General features: G+C 43.5%; 1 protein-coding gene across 1 annotated transcript; it reads right to left on the reverse strand.

Annotated features, from left to right (window-relative positions):
* Positions 1-9,658: 9,658 nt before the first annotated feature.
* On the reverse strand, positions 9,659-12,396 carry LOC139574205 (tubulin beta-4B chain-like). The gene is made up of 4 exons (XM_071398562.1): positions 12,189-12,396; positions 11,379-11,487; positions 11,102-11,212; positions 9,659-10,871 (listed from the first exon to the last, which is right to left on the reverse strand). The coding sequence occupies exons 1-4, from the start codon at positions 12,243-12,245 to the stop codon at positions 9,811-9,813; spliced, it is 1,338 nt and encodes a 445-aa protein (XP_071254663.1). The 5' UTR covers positions 12,246-12,396; the 3' UTR covers positions 9,659-9,810.
* Between the last annotated feature and the right edge of the window lie 333 nt (positions 12,397-12,729).

Genomic DNA, 12,729 nt, shown 5'->3' on the forward strand with positions numbered 1-12,729 from the left:
CCTGCTGAGGAGTGACGGACTCCATCCTAGCTGGAGGGGTGCTCTCATCTTATCTACCAACATAGACAGGGCTCTAACTCCTCTAGCTCCACAATGAAATAGGGTGCAGGCTAGGCAGCAGGCTGTTAGCCAACCTGCCAGCTTAGTGGAGTCTGCCACTAGCATAGTCAGTGTAGTCAGCTCAGCTATCCCCATTGAGACTGTGTCTGTGCCTCAACCTAGGTTGGGCAAAACTAAACATGGCGGTGTTCGCCTTAGCAATCTCACTAGGATAAAGACCTCCTCCATTCCTGCCATTATTGAAAGAGATTGTGATACCTCACATCTCAAAATAGGGCTACTTAATGTTAGATCCCTCACTTCAAAGGCAGTTATAGTCAATGAACTAATCACTGATCATAATCTTCATGTGATTGGCCTGACTGAAACATGGCTTAAGGCTGATGAATTTACTGTGTTAAATGAGGCCTCACCTCCTGGTTACACTAGTGACCATATCCCCCGTGCATCCCGCAAAGGCGGAGGTGTTGCTAACATTTACGATAGCAAATTTCCATTTACAAAAAAAAAATGACGTTTTCGTCTATTGAGCTTCTAGTCATGAAATCTATGCAGCCTACTCAATCACTTTTTATAGCTACTGTTTACAGGCCTCCTGGGCCATATACAGCGTTCCTCACTGAGTTCCCTGAATTCCTATCGGACCTTGTAGTCATAGCAGATAATATTCAAATTTTTGGTGATTTTAATATTCATATGGAAAAGTCCACAGACCCACTCCAGAAGGCTTTTGGAGCCATCATCGACTCAGTGGGTTTTGTCCAACATGACTCTGGACCTACTCAATGCCACAGTCATACTCTGGACCTAGTTTTGTTCCATGGAATAAATGTTGTGGATCTTAATGTTTTTCCTCATAATCCTGGACTATCGGACCACCATTTTATTACGTTTGCAATCGCAACAAATAATCTGCTCAGACCCCAACCAAGGAGCATCACAAGTCGTGCTATAAATTCTCAGACAACACAAAGATTTCTTGATGCCCTTCCAGACTCCTTCTGCCTACCCAAGGACGTCAGAGGACAAAAATCAGTTAACCACCTAACTGAGGAACTCAATTTAACATTGCGCAATACCCTAGATGCAGTTGCACCCCTAAAAACTAAAAACATTTGTCATAAGAAACTAGCTCCCTGGTATACAGAAAATACCCGAGCTCTGAAGCAAGCTTCCAGAAAATTGGAAAGGAAATGGCGCCACACCAAACTGGAAGTCTTCCGACTAGCTTGGAAAGACAGTACCGTGCAGTATCGAAGAGCCCTCACTGCTGCTCGATCATCCTACTTTTCCAACTTAATTGAGGAAAATAAGAACAATCCAAAATTTATTTTTGATACTGTTGCAAAGCTAACTAAAAAGCAGCATTCCCCAAGTGAGGATGGCTTTCACTTCAGCAGTAATAAATTCATGAACTTCTTTGAGGAAAAGATCATGATCATTAGAAAGCAAATTACGGACTCCTCTTTAAATCTGCGTATTCCTCCAAAGCTTAGCTGTCCTGAGTCTGCACAACTCTGCCAGGACCTAGGATCAAGAGAGACACTTAAGTGTTTTAGTACTATATCTCTTGACACAATGATGAAAATAATCATGGCCTCTAAACCTTCAAGCTGCATACTGGATCCTATTCCAACTAAACTACTGAAAGAGCTGCTTCATGTGCTTGGCCCTCCTATGTTGAACATAATAAACGGCTCTCTATCCACCGGATGTGTACCAAACTCACTAAAAGTGGCAGTAATAAAGCCTCTCTTGAAAAAGCCAAACCTTGACCCAGAAAATATAAAAAACTATCGGCCTATATCGAATCATCCATTCCTCTCAAAATTTTTAGAAAAAGCTGTTGCAACTCAGCAACTCACTGCCTTCCTGAAGACAAACAATGTATACTAAATGCTTCAGTCTGGTTTTAGACCCCATCATAGCACTGAGACTGCACTTGTGAAGGTGGTAAATGACCTTTTAATGGCGTCAGACCGAGGCTCTGCATCTGTCCTCGTGCTACTAGACCTTAGTGCTGCCTTTGATACCATCGATCACCACATTCTTTTGGAGAGACTGGAAACCCAAATTGGTCTACACGGACAAGTTCTGGCCTGGTTTAGAGCTTATCTGTCGGAAAGATATCAGTTTGTCTCTGTGAATGGTTTGTCCTCTGACAAATCAACTGTACATTTCGGTGTTCCTCAAGGTTCCGTTTTAGGACCACTATTGTTTTCACTATATATTTTACCTCTTGGGGATGTCATTCGAAAACATAATGTTAACTTTCACTGCTATGCGGATGACACACAGCTGTACATTTCAATGAAACATGGTGAAGCCCCAAAATTCCCCTCGCTAGAAGCCTGTGTTTCAGACATAAGGAAGTGGATGGCTGAAAACGTTCTACTTTTAAACTCGGACAAAACAGAGATGCTTGTTCTAGGTCCCAAGAAACAAAGAGATATTAATCTTGATGGTTGTAAAGTCGTCTCAAATAAAACTGTGAAGGACCTCGGCATTACTCTGGACCCTGATCTCTCTTTTGACGAACATATCAAGACTGTTTCAAGGACAGCTTTTTTCCATCTACGTAACATTGCAAAAATCAGAAATGTTCTGTCCAAAAATGATGCAGAAAAATTAATCCATGCTTTTGTTACTTCTAGGTTAGACTACTGCAATGCTCTACTTTCCGGCTACCCGGATAAAGCACTAAATAAACTTCAGTTAGTGCTAAATACGGCTGCTAGAATCCTGACTAGAACCAAGAAATTTGATCATATTACTCCAGTGCTAGCTTCCCTACACTGGCTTCCTGTTAAGGCAAGGGCTGATTTCAAAGTTTTACTGTTAACCTATAAAGCGTTACATGGGCTTGCTCCTACCTATCTTTCCGAGTTGGTCCTGCTGTACATACCTACACGTACGCTACAGTCACAAGACGCAGGCCTCCTAATTGTCCCTAGAATTTCTAAGCAAACAGCTGGAGGCAGGGCTTTCTCCTATAGATCTCAATTTTTATGGAATAGTCTGCCTACCTACAGTGGGGAGAACAAGTATTTGATACACTGCCGATTTTGCAGGTTTTCCTACTTACAAAGCATGTAGAGGTCTGTAATTTTTATCATAGGTACACTTCAACTGTGAGAGACGGAATCTAAAACAAAAATCCAGAAAATCACATTGTATGATTTTTAAGTAATTAATTTGCATTTTATTGCATGACATAAGTATTTGATCACCTACCAACCAGTAAGAATTCCGGCTCTCACAGACCTGTTAGTTTTTCTTTAAGAAGCCCTCCTGTTCTCCACTCATTACCTGTATTAACTGCACCTGTTTGAACTCGTTACCTGTATAAAAGACACCTGTCCACACACTCAATCAAACAGACTCCAACCTCTCCACAATGGCCAAGACCAGAGAGCTGTGTAAGGACATCAGGGATAAATTGTAGACCTGTACAAGGCTGGGATGGGCTACAGGACAATAGCCAAGCAGCTTGGTGAGAAGGCAACAACTGTTGGCACAATTATTAGAAAATGGAAGAAGTTCAAGATGACGGTCAATCACCCTCGGTCTGGGGCTCCATGCAAGATCTCACCTCGTGGGGCATCAATGATCATGAGGAATGTGAGGGATCAGCCCAGAACTACACGGAAGGACCTGGTCAATGACCTGAAGAGAGCTGGGACCACAGTCTCAAAGAAAACCATTAGTAACACACTACGCCGTCATGGATTAAAATCCTGCAGCGCACGCAAGGTCCCCCTGCTCAAGCCAGCGCATGTCCAGGCCCGTCTGAAGTTTGCCAATGACCATCTGGATGATCCAGAGGAGGAATGGGAGAAGGTCATGTGGTCTGATGAGACAAAAATAGAGCTTTTTGCTCTAAACTCCACTCGCCGTGTTTGGAGGAATAGAAGGATGAGTACAACCCCAAGAACACCATCCCAACCGTGAAGCATGGAGGTGGAAACATCATTCTTTGGGGATGCTTTTCTGCAAAGGGGACAGGACGACTGCACCGTATTGAGGGGAGGATGGATGGGGCCATGTATCGCGAGATCTTGACCAACAACCTCCTTCCCTCAGTAAGAGCATTGAAGATGGGTCGTGGCTGGGTCTTCCAGCATGACAACGACCCGAAACACACAGCCAGGGCAACTAAGGAGTGGCTCCGTAAGAAGCATCTCAAGGTCCTGGAGTGGCCTAGCCAGTCTCCAGACCTGAACCCAATAGAAAATCTTTGGAGGGAGCCGAAAGTCCGTATTGCCCAGCGACAGCCCCGAAACCTGAAGGATCTGGAGAAGGTCTGTATGGAGGAGTGGGCCAAAATCCCTGCTGCAGTGTGTGCAAACCTGGTCAAGAACTACAGGAAACGTATGATCTCTGTAATTGCAAACTAAGGTTTCTGTACCAAATATTCAGTTCTGCTTTTCTGATGTATCAAATACTTATGTCATGCAATAAAATGCAAATTAATTACTTAAAAATCATACAATGTGATTTTCTGGATTTTTGTTTTAGATTCCTTCTCTCACAGTTGAAGTGTACCTATGATAAAAATTACAGACCTCTACATGCTTTGTAAGTAGGAAAACCTGCAAAATTGTCAGTGTATCAAATACTTGTTCTCCCCACTGTATGTGAGAGACGCAGACTCGGTCTCAACCTTTAAGTCTTTACTGAAGACTTATCTCTTCAGTAGGTCATATGATTGAGTGTAGTCTGGCCCAGGAGTATGAAGGTGAACGGAAAGGCTCTGGAGCAACGAACCGCCCTTGCTGTCTCTGCCTGGCCGGTTCCCCTCTCTCCACTGGGATTCTCTGCCTCTAACCCTATTACAGGGGCTGAGTCACTGGCTTACTGGTGCTCTTTCATGCCGTCCCTAGGAGGGGTGCGTCACTTGAGTGGGTTGAGTTACTGACGTGATCTTCCTGTCTGGGTTGGCGCCCCCCCTTGGTTTGTGCTGTGGTGGAGATCTTTGTGGGCTATACTCGGCCTTGTCTCAGGATGGTAAGTTGGTGGTTGAAGATATCCCTCTAGTGGTGTGGGGGCTGTGCTTTGGCAAAGTGGGTGGGGTTATATCCTTCCTGTTCGGCCCTGTCCGGGGGTATCATTGGATGGGTCCACAGTGTCTCCTGACCCCTCCTGTCTCAGCCTCCAGTATTTATGCTGCAGTAGTTTATGTGTCGGGGGGCTAGGGTCAGTTGGTTATATCTGGAGTACTTCTCCTGTCTTATCCGGTGTCCTGTGTGAATTTAAGTATGACAGAGACGCGCGCCGACAGAAAGACCCATCTCTCTTGTTTTGCACACTTTGTACAAAATAATTCTCTCCTTCTCTCTTTCTTTCTCTCTCTCGGAGGACCTGAGCCCTAGGACCATGCGTCAGGACTACCGGGCATGATGACTCCTTGCTGTCCCCAGTCCACCTGGCCTTGCTGCTGTTCCAGTTTCAACTGTTCTGCCTGCGGCTATGGAACCCTGACCTGTCCACCGGACGTTCTACCTGTCCCAGATCTGCTGTTTTCAACTCTCTAGAGACCGCAGGAGCGGTAGAGATACTCTTAATGATCGGCTATGAAAAGCCAACTGACATTTACTCCTGATTATTATTTGACCATGCTGGTCATTTATGAACATTTGAACATCTTGGCCATGTTCTGTTATAATCTCCACCCGGCACAGCCAGAAGAGGACTGGCCACCCCTCATAGCCTGGTTCCTCTCTAGGTTTCTTCCTAGGTTTTGGCCTTTCTAGGGAGTTTTTCCTAGCCGCCGTGCTTCTACACCTGCATTGCTTGCTGTTTGGGGTTTTAGGCTGGGTTTCTGTACAGCACTTCGAGATATTAGCTGATGTACGAAGGGCTATATAAAATAAACTTGATTTGATGATTTGATTTGGTTATTATAGGCCCTAAAAAATGTGCTTATCTTAGTCCTGTGACTTCTGTCCTCTATATGCTAATCATTTTAATGATAAACTCATAGTACAGTGGTATAGCACATGTGGCCCAGGGTTGCTGTGTGCCACCGATAGCTGCATATACAGTGAGCTCCACAGTGGATTAAGGGTACATTTACTAGGCCTACTAGTTACATATGTAATTGTGAATTGATCAAAATAAACAATCAAAGGGCAAACAACTCACACAATGAAACAATGAATATCCAATAATTGTCAGGAGACAGCAGAGCACATGGAGAGAGATGCCCATATCTTCACCTACACACCCTTCCCCTTCTACTTGTCTCAACATTTTAAATTATACTCAAAACACATTATCTTCCCACATTTTAGGTGATTTTCATTGACTGACACAACTCAATAATCAGCTAGGCCTATTGCCACGCACACTGCCCAAATTACTGGCTTCCCAAATAGTCATAGGCCTATGCACTTGTGATTTTTTAAAGAAGCTAATGGTCATCTGTGGCTAAATCAAGCTCTCTGGTAAAGTATTTTGAATTATTAATTTACTGTAGGGGAAGCCAGCATCCAAACAGTGCACTGTGCACCCGCCAACTTTCCTTTCTAATTCGCAAATGGCTGAAACCAGAAAACTCTATATAATGATGAGATGCTCATTTCCCGCCCTAAAAATACAAGTCATTGTCCCAACGCCGGGATTGTCATAGATTGTAAAATCGGAAATGCAGGCGAGAAGATAGGTCTACATATTTTGCCCATAGAATCGCATTGGGATTACTCAGCACAGATTTTTTATTTGTGAGAGTGAGCCCTTTCGCTTCGCCTCTTCCTCTCTGGTGAAACTAGCGAGCGAAACAGCGCCCGTTTTACGATATGTAGCCAATGTACAATATCATCTGAAACTGTCAATACAGAAAAAGTATGACATGCAATACTCCTTTTGTCCAGACAGCTTCAGATACATGGCCTACACTTACGGAGACAGAGGGGCGCTGTTTCGCTCGCTCCGATGCATTAGATAAGATTGATGGTGTAATATCCATATGTGTAAACATACTGAATTATAATTGGGTGCATTTTACCGCCATATCATACTGTGCTATGATTGGTTAAGACCACCCAAATGGTTAGGTCATGATCAGTTTGATCCTGGTTGGCGATACGTGAACATGGCAGTTATAGCTAGCTAATAAAGAGCTACGTTAAGAAATATCCTGTAGTACTGCATTTTATTATTTTGTACAAAGTGTGCAAAACAAGACAGATGGGTCTTTCTTTCGGCGCGCGTCTCTGTCAATATTTGTTCAATATTTTAGTATTTTATTTGGAAAGGCAAGGAGATACGGTAGGGTGGGGCCAGGCCCTATTGCGCCCGCCCATAACGTCGGCCCTGCGCATAGGTGTGCTTCATCATAAACCCTGGCCTCTGACTTTCATCTCGTCCCTGGCATTCTGGGCAAAGAACAATTAGTGCCACCTAGTGATATTTAGGTGAAAAGACAACCGACTACTCTCACATGACATGAAACAGTTCATTTGTATTTTCTTTTAACTAGGGAAGTCAAATTCTTATTTACAATGACCGCTTACCCCGGCCAAACCCGGACGACTGTAGTGACACCTCTTGCACTGAGATGCAGTACCTTAGACAGCTGCGCCACTCGGGAGCCCAACAGTTAAAGAGAACCCAGTTTCTCCAAAACATTAAATCCAGATCAAAATTGTGTAGCGTTAAATGCTGCTCATTCTTCAGATTTGGTCCCTCATTTTTGGATGTAGTTAAGAGAGAACTGAACCAAATCTCTAACATACATCATATGCTACAAATATCATTTTATATGATCCAATGACATTTGGGCAAAATATAATCTAAAGTGAAGGGGGTACTGAATTTAATGAGGGTTCAGGGTTGAATGTTCTGAAAAACTGGGCCCAGGTGACCCCTTTTCAGGAAAGGAATTTCACATTTTGTATTATATTGTAGTCCTACCTACATACTGTTTAGTAATAGAGAATAGGAGATTGCATGGGCCTTGACCTCACTAGAATTAAAATAATTCCACATCACTGTTTTAGGTTTCATACTCACAATCAATATTAGTCATTTAGCAGATGCTCTTAGTATGGGATTTTCCTAACCAGATTTGAATCGGCTACATATTTGCCTTTTAGGAACCAAAATCCTTGAGATCCAATATTTAACTTTAAAAAATGTATTGCAAATACCAATATTCTCTAAAACAAACATGAATACCGTTCAAAGGCTTGTGTAGAACTACAATTAACAAAAATATAAATGCAACATGTTAAGTGTTGGTCCCATGTTTCATGAACTGAAATAAAACATCCCGGAAATTTTACATACACACAAAAAGCTTAATTCTCTCAAATTTTGTGCACATATTTGTTTAAATCCCTGCAACTGAGTATTTATTCTTTGCCAAGATAATCCATCCACCTGACAGGTGTGGCATATCAAGAAGCTGATTAAACAGCATGATCATTACACAGGTGCACCTTGTGCTGGGACAAAAGGGCCACAAAAAATTTGCAGTTTTGTCACATAACACAATGCCACAGATGTTTCAAGTTGAAAGGGGGATACCTAGTCAATTGTACAACTGAATGCATTCAACTGAAATGTGTCTTCCACATTTAACCCAACCCCTCTGAATCAGAGGTGCGGGGGGCTTCCATAATCGACATAGTCTTCAGCGCCCGGGGAACAGTGGGTTAACTGCCTTGCTCAGGGACAGAACGACAGATTTTTACCTTGTCAGCTCGGTGATTCGATCCAGCAACCTTTCGGTTACTGGTCCAACGCTCTAACCACAGGGAGCGTACATTTGGCATGCTGACTGCAGCAATGTCCAGAGCTGTTGCCTCCAATTTATTTTTAGAGAATTTGGCAGTACGTCCAACCAGCCTCAACTGCAGACCACATGTATGGCGTTGTGTGGAGGTGAACAGTGCCCCATCATATGGGTAGGCATAAGCTATGGACAACACAATTGCATTTTATCGATGGCAATTTGAATGCAGATACTGAGGCCTATTGTTGTGCCATTCATCCCCCACCGTATGTTTCAGCGCGATAATGCACGGCTCCATGTCACAAAGATCTGTACACCATTCCTGGATGCTACAAATGTCCCAGTTCTTCCACAGCCTGCATACTTCTAGACATATCACCCATTGAGAATGTTCAGGATGCTCTGGATAGACTTGTACAGCCACATATTCCAGTTCCCACCAATATCCAACTTCGCAAAGCCATTGAAGTGGAGTGGGACAACATTCCACAAGCAACAGCCTGATCAACTTATGTGACTGTGTCACGTTGCATGCAGCAAATGGTGGTCACACCAGATACTGGCCAACACCCCCCTTTTCTGGTATCTGTGACCAACAGATGCATATCTGTATTTCCAGCCATGTGAAATCCTTAGATTAGGGTCTAATGAATTTATTTCAAGTGACTGACTTCTTTATATGAACTGTACCTCAAAATAGTTGCATGTATATTTGTTCGGTATAGCTGAACTGCATTGGAAACAATTTTCACCGTTACCTCCCTCACAAAATTGTAATGTTAAAGTCTACATTTCTAAGAAATTACCATTAGCTTCACTTACTATACATTACCCATGATCGTATTAAATGACAAACAAGTGTTTAACCATGTTTCTTTTATTGCAAGTAAACAAAACAAAAAAACATTACAAAAAAAAAAAAAAAAGTACAGCTGAAGGTTGTCAGATACAGGAAACATGAAGTGAAAAACAAACACCAGTCAGCTGTTTCACAAGAAAAGAAAACTGACAATTTAAGCCAACTCCTCTTCACCCTCCTCTTCAAACTCGCCCTCCTCCTCTGCAGTGGCGTCTTGGTACTGCTGGTACTCAGACACCAGGTCGTTCATGTTGCTCTCTGCCTCAGTGAACTCCATCTCATCCATGCCTTCTCCTGTGTACCAATGGAGGAAAGCCTTACGGCGGAACATAGCTGTGAACTGCTCAGAGATGCGCTTGAACAGCTCCTGGATGGCAGTACTGTTTCCAATGAAGGTGGCAGCCATTTTGAGGCCACGGGGAGGAATGTCACAGACTGCAGTCTTGACGTTGTTGGGGATCCATTCAACGAAATAGCTGCTGTTCTTGTTCTGTACGTTCAGCATTTGCTCGTCCACCTCTTTCATGGACATGCGCCCGCGGAAGACTGCAGCCACGGTGAGGTAACGGCCGTGACGAGGGTCGCAGGCGGCCATCATGTTCTTCGAGTCAAACATCTGCTGAGTGAGCTCTGGAACCGTCAGGGCTCTGTACTGCTGGCTGCCCCTGCTGGTGAGGGGGGCAAAGCCAGGCATGAAGAAGTGGAGACGGGGGAAGGGCACCATGTTGACTGCCAGTTTGCGCAGGTCAGCGTTGAGCTGGCCGGGGAAGCGGAGACAGGTGGTGACCCCACTCATGGTTGCAGACACCAGGTGGTTGAGGTCTCCGTAGGTGGGCGTGGTGAGTTTGAGGGTACGGAAGCAGATGTCGTAGAGCGCCTCGTTGTCGATACAGTAGGTCTCGTCTGTGTTCTCTACCAGCTGGTGGACTGAGAGGGTGGCATTGTAGGGCTCGACCACAGTGTCTGACACTTTTGGGGAGGGCACCACGCTGAAAGTGTTCATGATGCGGTCGGGGTACTCTTCACGGATCTTGCTGATGAGCAGGGTGCCCATGCCAGAGCCGGTTCCACCTCCCAGGGAGTGGGTGAGCTGGAAGCCCTGCAGGCAGTCACAGCTCTCAGCCTCTTTCCTCACCACATCCAAGACAGAGTCAACCAGCTCTGCACCCTCAGTGTAGTGGCCCTTGGCCCAGTTGTTACCTGCTCCACTCTGACCTGTAATGGACAGAAGTATAATGTCAAAGTAAAGATAACATGAGATGAAACTGGGCCCTAGTGATGGATTACACAAACACTAAAGCAGGAGATGACAAAGCTAATTAAGTGACATTGCAACCCTTTATTTTGAGTAACCAATGCCAACGGTTTGCCTGTGGTGCCTGTAGTCAAGTAATGAAGGTTTGTTGTAGTAATACTGGCCCATAGACCACTTCCAAGTTTCTTACCGAAGACAAAGTTGTCAGGCCTGAAGATTTGACCGAAAGGTCCGGACCTCACAGAGTCCATGGTCCCAGGCTCCAAGTCCACAAGTACTGCGCGTGGCACGTACTTTCCACCTGAAAAGTCAAAAATAGCACTTAAAAAAGAAATTCAAAACAATCGTACCTGGCTAATAATGGTAACTAGGAGATCCATTTTTGGTTTTGTTGCATTTAGCCCAAATGGACAATTGCCAGATTTACCAGACCATTGTGGCTCAAGAAATCACACCACTTAACTCACCTGAAGCTTCATTGTAGTACACATTAATTCTTTCCAGCTGAAGATCACTGTCCCCGTTGTAACTTCCAGTGGGGTCAATGCCATGCTCATCACTAATCACCTCCCAGAACTAGCATAGGGAGACGTCAATTAATGCCAATCCAGAGTCAATTCACTGTCAATTTTTGCAGTTGAATTAAATACAAAATGGCAAACAATCCATTTTGAACTTGTTTATAAAAAATAAAGTTCTGCTTTCTGGCTTCCATGCGTCAAGTGTCAAAAACAAAATGGAGTTTCAAAAGTTGGCACCCATTTTATATATTTTTTTTCTGCGTTGTCCTTCGCTAAATGTACAAATAAAACATGACAATTATGCTCAATATATTAGTACATCGATAAGTAAATATAAACCAAACTAAAAACAGCAAGGCTATAACGTAATCGCAAAGAGCGCGCGCTGGCCGACTTGGCGCACTCCACGACCTGAACCAGACATAACTGCTAGTTCGTCCAACGCGGGGCAGTCAACACCCTTGAATTACATTACCTCGATCATTTGAATGGTTCCCCGAATAAAACAAGTACATACAACTTAAAATCATTGAACTTGTTGGAACAGGAAGGCAACCAATGTATAATCGAGAGGATGATACTTTCCGCCAAACAATTATTGATAATCTGAGAACAAAGGGGTTACATGTTTTCGCGCACACTTTGAAAGAGCATTATCTCGAGGCCACTTGGCCGTAGTTTTTTTTTTAAACCAATAATAATTCTTGACATAATACAAAAAATAGATGGCTAAAAAAAGCCTAGACGTGTACAAACCTTTGCGCCAATTTGATTACCGCACTGCCCTGCTTGTAAATGAACAATCTCTCTCATTTTGTTAGTGGAGTAAAATTAATCTAACTTCCTTCTTCGAATGGCTACAATCTTCAAACTTTTGCGCTCATATGTGTATTTATATATACCTCAGTGGTGCGTACAGGGTATTTTTGTTAGGTCATTCTCTAAAACCGCTTCAATTTACAGCAATTATATTGGTCCGTTTGGTCGCAGTGCCCGCGTTGTAAGCGACGTGATTGGTGGATTTCTGATTGGAAGTGCGACATCACGTGTTGTAATAGGCTGAATATTATAGGACCATGGGAAATGAAGCGAGAATAAAACACTGGCTACATTAGCCTATGCCTACATTCAGATTGTGCATCGTACTAACGCTATCATATTATCAAAAGTCTAGCACGTATGCCGTGACAGAATGAATTTGTTCAAGTTTGCAGCATTCAATGCCTTCAATCATAATGTTTGCATCATGAAACAGCGCTCAATCACTTACACTAATTAGGGAGAAATTATGAATAAT

The sequence above is a fragment of the Salvelinus alpinus genome, chromosome 4, assembly GCF_045679555.1.
Source record: "Salvelinus alpinus chromosome 4, SLU_Salpinus.1, whole genome shotgun sequence".
Classification (NCBI taxonomy): domain Eukaryota; kingdom Metazoa; phylum Chordata; class Actinopteri; order Salmoniformes; family Salmonidae; genus Salvelinus; species Salvelinus alpinus.

What these genes read in the sequence shown, in the direction of transcription:
- LOC139574205 (XM_071398562.1), bottom strand. Translation starts at nt 12,245, where the DNA reads ATGAGAGAGATTGTTCATTTACAAGCAGGGCAGTGCGGTAATCAAATT. An exon ending in GTAATCAAATTGGCGCAAAG is followed by an intron (nt 11,488 to 12,188) that starts GTTTGTACACGT and finishes TCCCTATGCTAG; the next exon opens with TTCTGGGAGGTGATTAGTGA. An exon ending in GCCTGACAACTTTGTCTTCG is followed by an intron (nt 10,872 to 11,101) that starts GTAAGAAACTTG and finishes TGTCCATTACAG; the next exon opens with GTCAGAGTGGAGCAGGTAAC.